This window comes from Magnolia sinica, chromosome 8, assembly GCF_029962835.1.
Source record: "Magnolia sinica isolate HGM2019 chromosome 8, MsV1, whole genome shotgun sequence".
In the NCBI taxonomy this organism is placed as follows: domain Eukaryota; kingdom Viridiplantae; phylum Streptophyta; class Magnoliopsida; order Magnoliales; family Magnoliaceae; genus Magnolia; species Magnolia sinica.
Window position 1 is genome coordinate 11,827,364 of NC_080580.1, and position 18,653 is coordinate 11,846,016.

The 18,653-nt window shown below is 42.3% G+C and overlaps 1 protein-coding gene across 1 annotated transcript; it reads left to right on the forward strand.

Moving 5' to 3' along the window:
• Nucleotides 1-1,131: 1,131 nt before the first annotated feature.
• LOC131252876 (uncharacterized) lies at nt 1,132-14,006 on the forward strand. Its single transcript, XM_058253636.1, has 7 exons — nt 1,132-1,615; nt 5,796-5,858; nt 6,315-6,401; nt 6,521-6,758; nt 10,364-10,437; nt 10,593-10,691; nt 13,728-14,006. Exons 1-7 carry the CDS (start codon nt 1,370-1,372, stop codon nt 13,815-13,817), a joined length of 897 nt encoding a protein of 298 aa, XP_058109619.1. The 5' UTR covers nt 1,132-1,369; the 3' UTR covers nt 13,818-14,006.
• Nucleotides 14,007-18,653: the final 4,647 nt, after the last annotated feature.

The following is an 18,653-nucleotide window of genomic DNA, read 5'->3' on the forward strand; positions in this document are numbered from 1 at the left end:
CCAATCCGTTTCCGAGTTACATGCCACTCACAGTACTCCCAAGATTAAATCGGATTGCGTACTGTGTCACTCAGTAGGCTCTTATGGTACTGAGTAAACTCAGTTGAGCCCATTGTGAATGTATTTGTCTTATCCACTCCTTCCATCCATGTTTTCAGACCATTTTAGTGGTTGAGCCCAAAATTGAGGTATATCTATAGCTCAAGTGGACCATATCACGGGAAACCCGTGGGAATAATGATTTCCACTGTTGAAACCTTTCTATGGCCCACAATGATATTTGTTTGTCATCCAAACTGTTCATAGTGTCACAAAGACATTGATGAAGTGAAAACACAAATATCAGATTGATCTAAAACTTCTGTGGCCCCCACGAAATTTTCAATAGTAGATGTTCAATTCACACCGTTTTGGGTGGTGTGGTCCATTTGAGCTTTGGATATGCTTAATTTCTTGATTTAATACCTAAACTTATCTGCTAAAATGCATCAACGGAGTGGATAAAATGCATGAATAACTGTGGGACCCACAGAATTTACTCAGTACGCTCTGCGTACCGAGTTACTCGTAAGATAATTCTTACCAGGCGAAATGGAAACACATAAACGTCGAGTGGCACACTTAAATTTTAGATCTATTTTATTTTTGGCTCATGTCCTAAATATGATTTAGTAAAATAGATGAATAGAGTGGATTACTCACATACATCACAGTGAGCCTCACCGGACATACGAGGGCAGGAGCTTCCTGCATAGGGGAAGAAGTAATGATTAAATATCCACCATTAAAATTTTACTGGGGGCCACTGTAATGTTTATTTAAGATCCAACCTGTCAATAAGGTCACAAAGATCTGGATGAAGGGACCACACAAATATCGGCTTGATCCAAAACTTTTGTAGCCCACAAGAAGTTTTTAATTATCAATTACTACTGTTTGCTGTGGTGTGGTCCACTTGAGATTTGGATATGCTTCTATTTTGGGATCAAACACTAAAATGAGCTGTCAAAACGGATGGACGGTGTGGATGTAAGGCACACAAATTAAGGTGAGCCCCACAGTCAGGGATCCACCTAAACCAAAACAGTCCATATCAGACAAAACCGTGTGGCACTTAGCACCAGCCCGATTTTTAGCTCAAGGGTACGTCCACGGTGGGCCCCACACAATTAGTGGCCGTAGCTCGCGCACTTGTGCCACGTCTGCATGCGTGCGGCGAATCTCCTCTTCAATCTGCCTTCCCGCGAATCTCCTTTGCCGTTTCCGGTCAACAAGAAGCCAGAGGGATTCTCCTTTTCTGTGGCTGGAATTAACGGCCAAAGCTCCTCTCCATGTTCTTCCTGTCTTCCAACAACTCCACACTCTCTCCATGGCCAGCACAGGCACGTTCACCCCGCACGTGGCCGGTTCGTCCCTCGACCTCTCCCGGACCGGGGCCGCGGTCCAGATGAACCGGCCAGTTGCTCCTTTTTACTGGAAAATCCCTAGGAAAAGCAGCGGTGCTTTGGCGTGTAGTGATCGGAGTTCCGCTTCCCTCGCCGAAGCCCCTTCTTGCATATTTGTCGGCCCCATCGAGACGGCGGAGAAGGAGCTTCTTGAAGCCCTCTATCGTCAGGTTAGGGTTAGGGTTTTTTTTTTCTCCTTCTTCTATCAGGTTTCCGGGGTTTTGATGGATTGGAGAATGATCACAGTTTTTGCGGTAGTTTCAACCTCTGTGGGGCCCACCGTGATGTGTGCAGGACATCGTTTCCGTCCATAAGGTTCGGCCTTTGATGGTGGGCCATAGGGCAAAAGATCATCCTGATCGAGAACGCAGGTGGACCGCACCACAGGGGGAGGGACGCCTAGCCAATAAGACCTTGAGGACTTTTTGTGGGCCATATCAAGTGAATTGAGAGATTTTAGGCATGATTTTCACTGTTCCCTCAGGGGTGGCCCACCCGAGCGACTGATTGGCCTGATTTTTTGGGCTCCAGGTGATCTTGAGGAGGCACACCTAATGGACGGAATGGATGTCATGCACACATCACAGTGGTCCCCACAGAAGTCCACACTAGTGTTGACACTGTAATCATTCCCCTTATAGATTTGCTACTGGAAATTTACTGTTTTTATTGTTTTTTTTTAACTTCAATTGCATTGTGGGTGACTTATCTGCTGTGCTGGTGGCGTCTCCACTGTACTGGTGGCACGTACACATCAATCCGGACCATCCAAAGCATTGGCCCCATTGTAGACAGAGCATATCTAAAAAATAACACATGTCGGATGATTCTAACCATCTCAATTGGCGTTTGTCAAATGGATGATTAACAAGAGATTGGTCAGAGTTTCAAATTCAATCAAATATATCAGATGGTTTAGATCGTCCAATCAGTCTGAGGATATACTTAATGAACTGTGGGGCACAGGAGTTGGGCAGTCTGGATTGATTTATGCCACATCCCACATGTGTAGTTGATGGGTCACTACCATTTTACTAATAGTCGCAAAGGCACATATCAAATCGGACAATTGTTTTGTGAACAAACGCGAGTAGCCACTTTGTAAGTTTTAATAATCTGAAAGAAAGATGAGGAATTATAATGGATTCTGGCAGACTTCGGTGTATCATATGCAAGAAATGTGGCACATAGGTGCATCAATACAAAGTCCTGTTATAGATGGGAGAGGACAAAAAGTTACAGCAGTTGGATTATTCTACCAGCCATGGACATGCGAGTAGCGAGGTCCTTTTAATTCAGCAAGTACAAAGGGATTCTTCTTTTTTCATAGATAGAGAAAAAAGATCTTTTTATGCTTGTTATGGCAAGGCAGTAGAAAATGAAACCTATCACTTCCTTTCCTTTTCATTCATTTCATCTTTCTAGCCTTCTAGACCAAGCTGACATCCAGAGGACATTTTGATTTTATCACTTATTGATCATAAGACAAGACACATGTCGGATTTTAGTATATTTTTCAGGCAAGACATAAAAGAAAGGGATTGAAAAGCTTTATTCTCTTCAATTCTTGTATGTAGTCTTTATTGGATTTCACAAAAAGGGTTGGGGGAGGCGATTCTAAAATCTGATTAGGGATCCCATTTCGGCATATCAGGACCAGAATTAAGGCAATTCAGTCGGCTAATTGCCGGTCTATTCAGGCTCGATAAATCGTTTCCATCCAACCATGGTTCAACAACTCCAACCCAATATTCCTATTCCTACTCCCTTAACTAACAAAATAAAGACATCCAATAAATAGGGATTATTCTCCCCTAAAAAGATTCGATTAACTTCCTGATGTAGGCCAGATGGGCCTCCTTATATTGAGGGCTGAGATCGAGAGGAAGGGCTGCACAATCATTCATATTTTTTGCGGGATTTAGGGTTCTTTGTAATTTTGAGCTTTTGCGAGGTTATTTTGGTCATTTCCTTGTCCTTGTTAGTTTTTAGTTAGGCAATGATATGTTAGATTTTGTTTTATTAGTTGAGAGTTAGTTGTGATTAGCACATTAATCACCAAGATTAGTTAGAGGTTAGTTAGGGTTCTATAAATAATATGTTGGAGATATTGTAAGAGGCTTTTGTTTCTCCTTTTTGGCCTGTTTAGCCTGAATAAAATCAGTATCTTTAAAAGAAAGAAGAGAAAAGAGAGAAAAGAAGAGGAAAGAGAGTGCCCTTCTCTAGCTTTTATTGAGATTTGGCTCGATCAATGCTCAAGATGCTCGTGGATCGCCCGATCTTGGAAGATTTCCAATGGTCCATGATAGAGATGCTAGCCGCATTCGGATTCCTCACCGTGGGAGGCCACACTGTGGATCTGGTGCCACCCCTCCTGTATCACTTTCACAAGCCCGAACAACCCAACGAGGATAAGATCATCTAACACAGTCAGTCAATACGAAGAGCTTGATTTTGGAACCATGCTTGTGTGGTTTGGATGGTTATCATGATCAATAGATTCGATATGAATATTATGATCTGTAATTAACTACGAAAGAATAGCATAATATGCTCCGGACCAGTCGTACTTATGCCAGAGGATTTGAGTCAGTTGTTGAAGTGATTCAATTGAGATCATAACTAGCTCCCTATCACAATTCCTGAAAGTCTCTAATATTGTTAACTGGCATTGGATCAACTAGCGCTTTGCTCCTGATGCTACCACATAGTGCTGCTAGCTTTCGGAAAGGGTGGTATAAGTGTCAATTCTTTCTCCACCTGCATTTTGTTAGTACTGCCTATTATGCATCGTTGGTAATGCAGAGGCATTTTCACACTGGGCTCGAGTGGGGTCGCCTGTTAGATGCAGGGGCACACTTGAGGTGGGTGACCCATGCGATTTGGGGCCCACGGGGGAGGTCTAGTGTTCGAGACTCATTACCAGGGGTGATTAATGCGCATTGCACACCGGGCTCAAGTGGGGTAGCCCGTGGGATGCGGGGACACACTCGGGGTGGGCGGCCCATGTGATTTGGGGCTCATGAAGGAGGTTCGGCCGAGGTCCTAACCCATGAGATGTGGGGCCTGGGCTATGAGATAAAGAGATTAATTCGCCATACTCTAACAGTTCAAGCTTTTAGAGCAAGTGGTTAATTGTCCTTCATCAAATTGGTATCAGAGCGGGAGGTCTCGTGTTCGAGACTCCTCACCGGGGGTGATTAATGCAGAGGCATTTTCACACTGGGCTCGAGTGGGGTCGCCTGTTAGATGCAGGGGCACACTCGAGGTGGTGACCCATGCGATTTGGGGCCCACGGGGGAGGTCTCGTGTTTGAGACTCATTACCAGGGGTGATTAATGCGCATTGCACACCGGGCTCAAGTGAGGTAGCCCGTGGGATGCGGGGACATACTCGGGGTGGGCGGCCCATGTGATTTGGGGCTCACGAAGGGGGTTCGGCCGAGGTCCTAACCCATGAGATGTGGGGCCTGGGCTATGAGATAAAGAGATTAATTCGCCATACTCTAACAGTTCGAGCTTTTAGAGCAAGTGGTTAATTGTCCTGCATCAGTTGACATCGTTGAGCCCAAGAGAAAACTTGTGGCTTTCAGCATCACGAACATAAGGATCTGGGTCTTGCTATGGGTACGAATCTCCAACCGTGACTTGATTGACATCTGCATCTGCAAGCACAATATCTGATTGGTGACCATCAAATCGATACTTGAGAAGAAAGATGCTGAATGACCCTAGTTCCACTGGAAAATTCAATGGTTCGGTTCTTTTGTTAGTACAAGTGTCAATTCTTTCTCCACCTGCATTTTGTTAGTACTGCCTATTATGCATCGTTGGCATCGTTGAGCCCAAGAGAAAACTTGTGGCTTTCAGCATCACGAACATAAGGATCCGGGTCTTGCTATGGATACGAATCTCCAACCGCGACTTGATTGACATCTGCATCTGCAAGCACAATATCTGATTGGAGACCATCAAATCGATACTTGAGAAGAAAGATGCTGAATGGCCCTAGTTCCACTGGCAAATTCAATGGTTGGGATCTTTTTATCAGATATGGCAGATATGATTATTAAGCCATGCCATGAGTAATTTGGACCGCTTTGGATTGATATGCACGCATGCCACATATTGTATGCATACTCATCATTAATCCTGTTTTTTCTGGCAGATGGTATAATTCACCATGAAAGATGTTTAGAGATACTAGTTTCAACACACAGTAGTGAACTTCTTTCTATATTACATTGCTCAAGCATCAACTGTTCATTAAAAATCTTTCAATTCTAGCTTTTCCAGCCAGCTTGACCAAGGAAGCAATCTCCGGTGTACTTACTATTTTTTGTTGCTCTAGGCACGTGATGCATACTACAGTGGAAAACCTTTGATTGTCGACGACATGTTTGATAAAGTAGAGGTAACCTTCTGCCTTTATTTATTTATTTATTTATTTTATTATTTTTCTTTATACCAATCTGATCAATCAGGTCAACCCTGTAGCTGATAAGATTGGCAAATGCTTCAATCAATCTGAACTGACCTACATATAGACCACATCATGGATGGGTCAGTGGTAAAAATTACAGTGATTGACCGAGTCTCTGACCATAAGATTTATAGACTTGTTTTCTGGACTGTTGGTCCAAACTTGTCTTGACTGTCTAAAAGTGGGTGATGGATTGGATAGCCATGGACTTCCAATCTGTGCAACTTTTGGGCTTTGCTTCGTGGAAGAGGTGATCCACTAATTAAATGGTCTGGATCTATCTGCAAAGTGCACCAACCAACGGTTTGTAGGATCGATACTGTTTATTAAGTGGCACTTGAATCCTAACCTTGTTGTATGTTTGTGCATGAAAACTTTATGTAACAGTTAAAGCTGCGTTGGTATGGTTCAAAGTCTGTTGTCAAGTACCCTCGTTGCAGTCTTAGGCGGCAATCCACCTATGCAGATGCTGAGGTAATTCTCTTTTGAAAAATTGCTTGTAAATGTATCATATTGCATAGTTCGTTTTGATTGTTGCATGGGGTGCAGGTTTTTCTCAATTTGAAGTTTAATATCACTTGGGTGTAGGGCAGGAAGATCAATCACAGGTTTTGGCATTAGCGAGTGTATGGATCTTCTTACTCGTGTTCGGAAGTTTGGCTTTGCTTGTGCCAACCATGTACACCCTTGTTCTGGCTTATCGAGATGCAGTCAACCCAAGATTCCCCTCAAATAGCGCTAAATCTGCCTTAGAATTTCTTTCAACGGTGAATGGCATTCTTTTCGTGGGATTGGGATCTGTGATTGGTTATCCTATTGCATCTGCTTCAGGTAAGATATTTCACTCTAGGTCTGGAATATTTAACTTTAGACTATATTTGTATGAAGCTACGGACTTCAAGTAGATAGGGCATGGAGACACTAGCGGCACATTTGGATGCATTATCAACTAGATACAAGTATCCCTGTTGTGAATCAGAGCCAGTAACCCGCCATCGCCCCGAGGGAGCTTTCATGTCAATTTGAAGTGTAGATGTTATTAGAGAAAATCTTAAGATTAGGTGTTTTATTAAATAAAAATAGCAATTGAGAGAGTTCCTTTCCAAATCAAAATGCTCATTTTAGGGATTCTTCAAAGTTAGGCAATCTTTTATTTGCATGTCTATATTTTGATCTATCAGGTAGTTGAACATGTCAGCCGTTACTCAATTGTGAATCAAATTTGTAATTGCGGGCAGGAACTGAGGGAACTCCTTAATTCCTCATCGAATAAGGGACTATGGGCTGTAGGGTAGTTGAAGTGGGCTGCCCTTGCTCAATTATGAATCAAATTCATAATTGCGGGCAGGAACTGGGGGAAGTCCTTAACGCTTGGGTTCAGTCAAGGGAAGTGTTGGTGTAATGAAGTGGAAATAGTGAAATTGTAATTTCATTCCTTAGCATTCATAATTTCTTATTGAGCATCTGGACTCCACTTATGATTAGCCAAGTTGGACGTGAAAGAAACGCAACTGCAATTTGAACACTACTTCCTCATTGTGAATGCTAGGAAGTATCATTTGCTTTGGCCATTTCCTATTTTGATTAAACTGAATGTTCGCAATCTAATTCACTTGTGCATCCCTACTTGGCCTAGATGTAAATTATAGCTTGAAAATATTTTGCATGCTTGTTATTATATATGGACAGAAAATATCTCAAGATTTACATGTTCCTCAATCCTGGTGCTTTGATTGTATGTCTCTTAATGTTAGACATAGGGTTGGTGCCCACCAAGGGGGGTGTGTGTGGCTAGGTTTGAAATGGGTGTGTTATGTAATGATAGTTCACCACCGTCATATCTCCCTGTATTGGGATGTTTCAGGCTGATCCGCCAGTATCGTTCATGGGTGATACTGATACGTATCACCCGCTACGTACCGATTTCGGACGATGCTTTAAGCCTTGGTGTGCGGTAACCAACCTGTCCTGCAAGTTGCCCCACCATGAAAATATTGCACCCAAAAATCATGTCGATCCAATCATCAGGTGGGCCACACCATAGAAAATAATGGAAACCCCCCAAAAACCTTTAAATTCACTTAGTGGCCCAGATGATGGTTGACTGACCTGATTTTTTGGGGCGTTGCTTTTTCATGGTAGGGCAACCTATGGATGGGTTAGATGCCATACACTAAAGAGAGCATAGGTAACGGTCAAGACATCATTTACTTCTCTGCTGTCCTTAGCAGTTGGGGTTGCATGAACTGTTGCCTGCTAGGATGACGGTTTCTTTTTCTGCCTTTAGTCATTGCATAAGGTCCATTTGGATGTACACCCAATCAGGTTGTTTTGGTGATTCACAGAGGGATAAGCATCCATTTGCACCAACTGTTTGGGTCAGCTCCGAGAACGAGAACCGCATTCAGCAGGATCATGCCATCTGCCTTTTCCACCTCAAATTAGTTTTCAGTGTGTTTCAGTTTAAAGATCTGAACCACATTGAGAATGAATCTGGGTGACAAGCATCCTGCCCAAATTGGTTTCGAAAGTACATCCAAATGTGACCTTATATGACATTGTAGGTGAGGATGCAACATGCTGGGTAAATGCATTCTTTGTAAAGTGAATAAAGACCAAAAGATTGATAGGTGGAGCATAGACTGACTGGTGGTCATGTGGACTAATGATCTGCTGAGCCTGCTGATTCACTGATCATACCATTCAACAGTCACTAATTTTGACAGTCATGTGTTCCTATACCCTCGATAGTATGGTTCCATGGCACAGAAGTGTTTTCTTGTATGTCCATGCTCTCGCAAACAATATGATTCTTACCATGTCCTCTTGTTTGTGCATGTGTATTTGGGATGAATATTGTTCTTGGTTCATGTGCATGCATTAACAATCTGGAGTATTTTGCAAGTTAATCATGTGACATGCAAATGAAGGAACAGGCAAGGTTTCCTGGATCACATGTCTCTCTGTGTATGTGGTACAGCAGGGGTTGGATACCATATGTGTACACTAGGTATATATAGGGGTGCACACGGGTCGGTTTGGTCCGGTTTTGGGGTAAAACCGGAACCGAACCGTTCCTAACGGTTCTGAGATTTTTGGAACCGGAACCGAACCGTTAGCGCACTAGAACCGAACCAGACCGGGACCGTGAAAACCGGTTCGGTTCCTAATCGGTTCCACGGTTCTGGCTTTTTAAAAAATTTAACAAAAGACCCTTTGCAATTTTCTCAGTGTGGCCCACTCCACATTCAAATCGTCGATCTGTACTGTCCATTGTGTACAGAAGGGAGATTTAACCCTTGGCAATGTGGCATTCTGAAACCATGCAGGCTGTTGTAGAATTATGACCGTTGAACATGAAATGGACGGCGGAGTAGATAAGCTCATGGGCCATGCTGATTTTGCTCCAAAAGCACTCTATTCCTGATGGTTTTTCGTCCTCAATCTCATGAATGGAGTAGATTTTCCAAAAGACTTCAGTAAGTGGGCCACCAAACGTCACAGAGTCGACATACGTCAACTCTGTTGAAAACAGAGCTTCCGTCCTTTTGTTGTGGGCCACCATCATGTAGGAAGAGATGGATCTGAACCGTTCATCAGGTAGAGGGGGTAGAATCCATTAAAACCATGTTGAGCTTTCTTAGCCGTATACATCCTCGTGATCTCTACAACGATCGAAAGAAGGCCGTCTGACTGCTTTTAAGGCTTGATTATTCAGGTGGGCCATATCATCATATGATTAAAGCTCACCATTCACGGTCCAAATTCCAAGAGGAAGACAATGGACGGTGTGGATCTGGGCCACGGTTCAACGGATCGGGTCCACGGTTCGGTTAACGGTTTGGTTCGGTTCTGCGTGCCCTTGAACCGAAACCGAACCGTATCCAACGGTTCTGGAAATTTTGGAACCGGAACCGGAACCGGTGCTGTCTAGAACCGGACCAAACCGGACCGATCCAACGGTTCTGGTCCGGTTCCACGGTTCTACCGGTTAAATGTGCACCCCTAGGTATATACAATGTAATTTACATATGAATTGGCATTGTAATTTGTATATGAAATGATGAACTATTATTATTATAGGTCTCACATTAAGTGAATTGACATGGTAATTTATATATGAATGACAAATATTATTATAGGTCCCACATGCAAAGTATTATACATATGCATGGATGTGCTATATTTTTCATTATTCAATAATTCAGATGGGGATCTGCCAAGCTTCAGCATGGATGTGCCATATATTTTTCAGTATAAATTTGTATAACTTTTGTAAATGTTGTACTCTTGTCATTATTCAATAATTCAGATGGGGATCTGCCAAGCTTCAGCATTCTCACCTGAATTAAACAGTCATGCTTGTGTGATGTGTGTTTTTTTTTTTTTCAGAATGAATACTGCTGCTTACTAATTCAAAATTTACGTTCTTACAGTCCGTGCACTTCAAGGCCTGTGGAAGAATGACTTGGTGGCATTAAAAGGATCATGCCCGAATTGTGGGGAGGAGGTTGATTACCATTAATCTCAAATTATTCAGTTTAGAACTTCTACAAGTTCGCCTTTCCAATATTCTCCCTAACTGTATGCTCATTCAGCTTTGCTGCACAAACATCATGGAACTCTCCCTTCCAATACCGCTTAAGTTGTTTTTCCCCCTTGCAGGTCTTTGCGTTTGTTCGGGCAGAACAAACCAGTCAATCTCCTCATAGATCAGATTGCCATGTGTGTGAGTGCACCCTGGAATTTCGTACTAAGGTGGAGGTAGGAAACTACTACTTTACACCTACGCAGTTGTGCACCATAATCTGCACATCGCACATGTACTACCTTCTCCTTTAATGCTTCTATACTGTTATGTTCAGGCAGTCAATATCCATTCTGCAATCTCTGGGTTAGATTTTTTACAAGGAATTATTAATCCTGATTTATAAGGATGTGAACTTCCAGATGTGATTGATCCATGCAAATGGGACCATCAATTCAATGGTCTGTATCACTGGGCCCCACTCGCAGGGACTGGTGCGCCAGGATAATATTCATGTCCTGATGCATTAGGACCATATTCCTCCTTTTGTCTTATAAGGAAACAACGAAACTGTCCCTTGCAGAGTTACTTGTTTTATAACGCAATTGAATTTTCTAGACTAGTGTCTGCATTATCAAACTTTAGTTGACAATGACATATTTTATTTTTCAATAAAAATGTATTTGGTGTTCATTATAAAAAAATATATAAATTCCGTTTTGGTAAAGTGGTGTCATAGAATATGGTGTGATCTGAGACCTTGGCGGACCTGCACGGGCTTTTCTAGCCATTAGATCTAGATTGGATCTGTTTCAGTTGCTGCCGATACATACATCATCATCATCTAAGCCTTATGCCAATTAATTGGGATCGCTGCATGAATCCTGAATGATGGAACGGTTATTAGTAATTTTACGGTTAGATCTCTCCAAAGATATTGATTGTGGACTGATTGTCATCATCAACGGTTAGATCACATTGGAAATAGTGTATCATTAAAAGATGAATTATAGGATCCTCAGCCTGAGGCTTTGCACAGTATTCAGTTTTTCAGTCAAGTGGGTGATAGTTCCAAACTTCACTGACTCGACTCGAAACTTGGCCAAGTCAACTTGACTCAGCAAGGTTTCAAACTGAGGCACTGGGAAACTCAGTACTGGTCCTTTCTCAGCCTGGACTTGGAGACTTGTCAAATTGACTTGATGGCTCAGTTGACTTGACACAACTCAGCACTACTCAGACCGAGTCACTCGTTTTGAAGGGATTTTATTAAAAATGATTTAGGGGGAAGAGGGATTTGAACCTCCAACCTCAACCAAGGTAAGCAATGCCCCTAACCAGTGAGGCATGCACGTTGTTGTTGGTCAGAGTTACATCTTATTTTACTTCCAAAATTTAACTATATTAAATATCTATTGACAGTCTCAAAAATTTCAATTTACAATAATTATATATCAAGTCGATTCGGGTCGAGTCTTCAAGTCAACCCCACCTGGCTGAACATCTAGACCAATCGAGTTTTCGGGTTTTTGAACTATGTAGCATATATGTTTATGTGGTGTGTGCGTGAGTGGTGTGGTGTGGCATACACGCACACAATTGCCATATTTAGCCCATATATCGACCGCACATCACATGTGGCTATGCAGTTGCGTATTAGAAGCCCGGACACATTATGCATAAAGAGGTTTCTTTGAGTTCGAAGTATTTATTTACAGCTTTTAAATTTCATGATCCAATTACACTTTTCTTTCCATATCCATCATGCAACCAATGGGGTTTTACTTTTGGTTTATATGCATTTAAGGGAGCTCTATGTAAAGGCTACCATGTATTTTATACTTTATGATGAATTAATTGAAATAGAAGTTTATTTGGAGGTTTAGCATGAATTGTTCATCTGAAGCATGTGGTGGTCTGGTTTTCTAGCATTAGGTGCTTTAATTCCCATAACATGTATTGCTTTAGGGCCTGTTTGATAAGTGGGAATCCATGGAAAAACAAAGGATTTCGTTATCATTATTTCCCAAGCTACTATTGAGACATGAGTTCCAAAGAATTCCATTTTAAGTGATACATTTGATTGGTAACTGGAAATCTCCACTCGATCTCACAAGGGTAACCTTGTTTCTTTTGCCTCAGAATTTTAGAAGTGAAAAAAATGTAATAATTACATATGGAATCCACGAGTTTCAACACTTCACTTTTCCTTTCTTTTCCATGGATTCCTACTTATTAAACTGGCCCTTAGTCTTATTTTGGACTTAATTATCATGTTTGAGATCGTCGATTGAAAATTTGGTGTCCTGGGGTTGGTATATATTTTCACATTTATGCAATTAAATTCTATTTCTCGATCTGGTGCATCACTTGCATTTAGGGTCCTACAATTCCTTGCACTAGAATCAGATTGACGTGTCGATAAATAGTCGGCATCGATTTAACCTTTGAAACCGTGATGGGTTTATGGCAATGTTTAAAATCGTCATATCACATATTGTATTTTTCACCACCGTTTCACCCTGTAGCACCCCTGTATCTGGCTGTTTTGGGCCAATATGGGCCAATATGGCCATATTGTTCTTGCAAGATACCACAGGCATGTATTGGGCAACACATACCAGTTTTTGGAGAATCCTTTAAACCTTGGTTTCTGGCAATATGTATCTTGTATATGGTTTATTCTATGGCATGAACTTGGACAGTCTCATAGAATCCAATCCCATCAGCGTCTCAAGTTTCGCATCTTAACCTGGAAATTGAGAGATTTGAAACAGTTTCCCATCTCTCCTGGAAATTGAGAGATTTGAAATGTAGGAATGAAGCTTGAGAACCGTTTCAGCTGGATTGAAAGCTGTCTATCTGAGGAATTACATGGTATTTGGCCTGATGATTCCTTAGTTTTGGGATGCAGACCACTGATATGATAGGCCCCACAGTGGTTAGACCATGCCCCCAAAATCCTCATGATGAACAATCGATGGTCCTCAGATACATGGTTAAGAAAACATAGCCAAAAGTTGGATGGCTTGGGCCTTCTAATCTGGGATATTCTTCGTACAAGGTCCCGTTCATGATGTGGCCCATCCAACCAACGGTCAAGGTCACTACTTGTACGAACTAAGGGTTGAGGATACATATAGCACTGATCTATTAATGCTCTTACTGTCATGTTTTTGTGTCAAGAGCGAAATACACATGCCTGTCTCCTCTGTTATATGACAATCAAGGTCTTCTAAGTCTCCATATTTTCGTTTGTTGGCTTTATGTAGCAATCCATTTGGAGACCCACCAGACGTTGGGTTTATGGCCGTATTTATCTGGTTCCAGGGACTGCCACAAAGCGTCGAAGACGGACATAGATCAAACGGCCACTGAAGCTAGGTACGTGATTTCTAAGCCACTGTACGGTTGCATTCTTTTTCTTGAATCCTAGTGGTCTGTAATTTCAAAAGAAAACAGCTTGTAACCAGTTGCGTGTTACCCGGAAAATGGCGACATGTCAAAATTTATACTTTAAATTATATAGCAGAGAGGAGTCGGGTTAGTCATTTTTGGAATTGTGTGTACCGTCACCTTGTCTTTGAGTTCATAACCAAATTAAAATACATCAGAAGATCTTCAAAATTCAATTGAAGCAAGCACTGAGAAATGCATTCCACAACTGATACGAGGAAATGGGACAGCAAGGTCTCCTAAGTTGGAAGGGAACCTTTATGATCCTCGACCTGGTGGGTCTCAGTTTGTACAGGTGGCAATGGGGCCAATGGTTGGTTGATCAGATTGACCCAAAATGAATTGACCTTGCTCCAAAAATATCTAGATGGCATGATAGTATCCTAGAAACTGGATAGCTTTCCCATCTGGCTGGAGTGGGGCATTTTTAATGAAAGGCCTGGATCAGAAAAGCATTGGCCCTACATGTACAAACTGAAAACTAGAGGATGTTGGACTTGATGTTCAGCTGGGTCAGGTTGAGTCTTCAGGTCGACTTGATATTTAATGATTACCAAAAAAAAAAAAAAAAACTCCATTATACTAATTGATGTCAAAAACAGTTAAAACCTTAGATAATTATTTTAAAATAGAAATATTGCCCTAAAATGATCCGGCAAAATGGATGTATGGCGTTATCCATGTACATCATGGTGGGGCCCATGGCACTGACTAGTACTGACCTTGGCACTGGAGGGGCCACTTCTGAAATCAAGTCCGCCTATTGATCTTAAGTTACCTAAAATAAGCTACTTATGCCTAGAGTAGCTTACCATGTTTTCTACTTATTAAGCTGAAGTGATCAAGTAACTCTTAAGTAAAAAATAAAAAAAAAGTTACTTATAATTGATCTTAAACCAAACTTATTTGAAATAAGTTACTTATCTACTGCTGTAAGTTGAAAAAGTAACTTATTTGGTAGTATCCAAACGGGCTCTTAACATACGGTTGATTGAATTGTTAGAATCATTTGTTCAGCAAGATTAAGTATGCTCATGGAATCTGTTGTGTGGCCTATTTTTGAGTGGTTCGGGTCATGAGTAAAAGTCAGCACTCAACATCTATTGGGGGAAAAAAGGCCATTAATCAGACGATCAGGACTGTTTCCTCCAGATTTTGAGTCTCTAACTCAGTCGTGGTAGGGCACATGTGATGGGCGGTCCAGATCATAGAACAAATGGCCTTGATCGAGTATGGAGATCACTTATCGAGCATTTAGGTACCTTTCTGGAGGAATCTACTCATGCATGGTCGGAAATGATATGCTTGCACACGTGCAGACATGATAGTATCCTAGAAATGTTCTAAGATTTGTGTCGAGTCTCAGTTTGACTCATCCGAGTCAACTCAACACAGGCGATACTGGTCCATCTAGGTGTGTACATTGAATCGAACCAAGTCGAGCTCGACTCGGCTCAGCCACTAGATGACCTCAGCTCAAACTTGGCTTGGCTCAGTTCTCGAGCCTGACTGGCTAGCTTGGCTCAGTTCGGTCAGCAGCTCAGGCCAGTTCAAGCCAAGTTCGCTATTGCAGCATTTTCACAAACACTTGGATTGTACCTTCAAAATCTCACTGTATTTGAGACAATGGCAATGATTTTACATGTATTTTATCAAACACCTTCTAAGCAACATAAGAATGAAGAAAAAAAAGGTGTTGATTTCGTATGCATATCTTCCTTGCCACCAACCACACTTCTTTGAGTCATTTCATCAAACACTTGGTGAGCAACCTCAGTAGCAAAGTAACAAAGTCATTAAACTGATTCGATCCTAGTCGAGTTGAGTTGGGGCCAGCTCGAACTCATTTTCGAGCTAAAAAAAAAAGCTCGACTTGGCTCGAACTCAGCTTCAAATCGAGCTTTTTCGAGTCAAGTCGTTACACCTCTAGGTCCATCCAACGAGTCTTAAGACCGCAGGTTCGTGTACACCTCTAGGTTCGTTACACCTCTCGGTCCATCGAACTCAGGTTCGTTACACCTCTAGGTCCATCCAACGAGTCTTAAGACCGCAGGCGGATCCTGGGCTGACGTCGATGAGTCGTTACAGACTCCGGCTATAAACTCAGGCTGACCCCTGACTCCTACTGCCAAGAACCTGCACAATGTACTCAGCTTTTTAATTCTTGCAAGTGGGTCCTTACTCTTGCTCCGGTGGCAGACTCTAAGGAGTTTCAACACCTGGTCAAGGGTTCGACTCTGGTGGTGAGATCCCACCAAGGTGTGAGTGTGGTGTGTGTGTGCGTGTGTAAAAAATTTAAAAAAAGTGGGGCCATGGTTCGACAATCTAGACCATGGGTTTGCTGTGTCCAGCCGTGGATAGGTATGTGTCAATAATACGAACTTGATAATGGCCAAGTCAGTCCTCATTTGGGCGAGTTGGGCTGATTCGTGCCTGATTCGGGCGAGTCCCTACTCGACTCAGTGCTGAACCAGTCTGTCTTAGTGGTCGAGTCCTTTAACCATGAGGGTGAGGTTGGGTTGACCCGATCAGGCCCGAACCCTACCCGTTGAAAACTTGTAAGGGGCTATAAAAGTTTTGGGTCGATCTGAAATTTATATTTTCCCTTCATCCATGTCTGTTTGACATTATTAACAGGCTGGATGACAAAGAAACATCACAGTAGACTCTAAAAGGTTTTAACGGTAGAGGTTGCCCCCGCCGTTTTCTATGGTGTGATCCACTTGAGCTTTGGATATGCTTCAATTTTAGGCTCATGGCCTAAAATGAGCTGGAAAAATGGATGGACGGCGTGGATAATACACATACATCATGATAGACCCCACAGTTTACTCAGTACGCAATCCGCGTCCTGTGGTCTGACCAGAGATGTTGGGGTAAAACATGAAGAACCGAAATATCATAGACCCATCTCTCCTCGCAAGGTGATGTAACAATCCGGTCCATCCATATACTGGGTCCTATCATTGATTCCTAATGGACACTCCTATCCATCACTTTCCTTCAATTTCCTACCGTCACTTTGAGCTCCACCAATCAGAAAGCTAGGATCAATCAATCAATCTTTACTTTGACTCGCTTTCCATTCAAAGTATTCGTAACTAGATGAACGGTCCCGATTGATAAATCACCCTTTCATGCCTACCGTTGATAAACGGTGGTACCTTATTCGGCTTCTTTGGTCTCAACAGCGTCATCTTCCCACCCGCAGCATCAAACGAAGCCGCGCAGCGGGTAAACGTGGGCCTCACGGGAGAGGATTCTGTCAGGCCATGAGCGTGGCCCACCTTAATGTATATCAACTCCATCCATAAGTTTTTTTCAGATTGTTTTAAAGGCATGGACCCTTCAGATTATTTTAAGGGCATGGACCTACAAATGAGACAGATATAAAGATCAAGTGGACTACACAAGAAACAGTGAGGATTAAACGCTTACCATCCAAAAGTGCTTATTTGTGTTTTCCCTTCGTCAGCTCTATTTGACCTTATCAACATTGGATGGAAAATAAACATTACGGTGGGCCCCGGGAAGTTGGGAAGTTTTTAATGGTGACAGTTCAATCACCACTGTTGCTTGTGGTATGGCCCACCGGAGATTTTGATCTGCTTCATTTTTGGTCTTTGCTCTAAAAGGATATGAAAAAAATGGATGGACGGCGTAGATATGCAACAAATACATCAAGGTGACTCTACGGCCACGTACGTACTGAACCGGTGTTACCCCGACCGAACCGAAACCACTCCCCTCCCTCCACCGGAATCTTCTACAACATCAGCTGTAGAAAGCGAGAGCAGCACCCGATGTCAACGGAAATAGATTACGTACTGGGGTCCAACCCTGTATGTATGCATCTTATCCATGCGGTCCATACGTTCTTCCAGATTATTTCAGTAGTTAAGGCCCAAAACGAACATATCTAAAGCTAAAATGGACCACACCATAGGAAAAATGGGGATAATGACATACGCCGTTGAAACATTTCTACGCCCACAGTGATTTTATTTGTCATCCAACCCGTCCATAAGGTCAAAATGATATAGATGAAGGGAAATTTAAAATATCAGCTTTATCCAAAATATCTGTGGACCCCAGGAAGTTTTCAAATGTAGCCATTCATGTGGTGTAGTCCACATGAGCTTTGGATCTGCTTCAATTTTAGGCTCATGCCGTAAAATGATCTTAAAAAATGGATGGACAGAATGGATAAGACATATACATAACGCTGGGCCCCACAGAGTTTACTCAGTGCGATCAAGCTGAGTTACTCAGTACGCAATCTGCTTTCACCTCAACGCCGCCATTGATGAAGTATTTGTGGCATCAACTCCGTCCATCACCTGTGAAATGTATTTTCACCGTATATAACAAAAATAACATCTATTCAAAAATCAGGTGGGGCGAACCACGGAACATACATCACGACTAAAACATCATCACTTTCGCGTATGGCCCAAATAATTTTTGGATCAGGATGATTTTTTGAAATACTTCTAATCCTTGTGGTTCCAACCTGATTAACAGTTCGGATCTAATATAAAGAACACGGTGGGCTCCAAAAGGTTTCTATGATGGTCGTTCCAATTCCCACCGTTCCTGTATTATGGCCCATCATAATCTCACACAGGCCCGATTATTGGTCTAAGAAGTTTGTTATAGATGATGGACGGATTGGATTTCGCACAAACATCACGGTGAGCCCACATAGCTCGACTGTCGCACGCTCCTTCTACAGCAAGGTG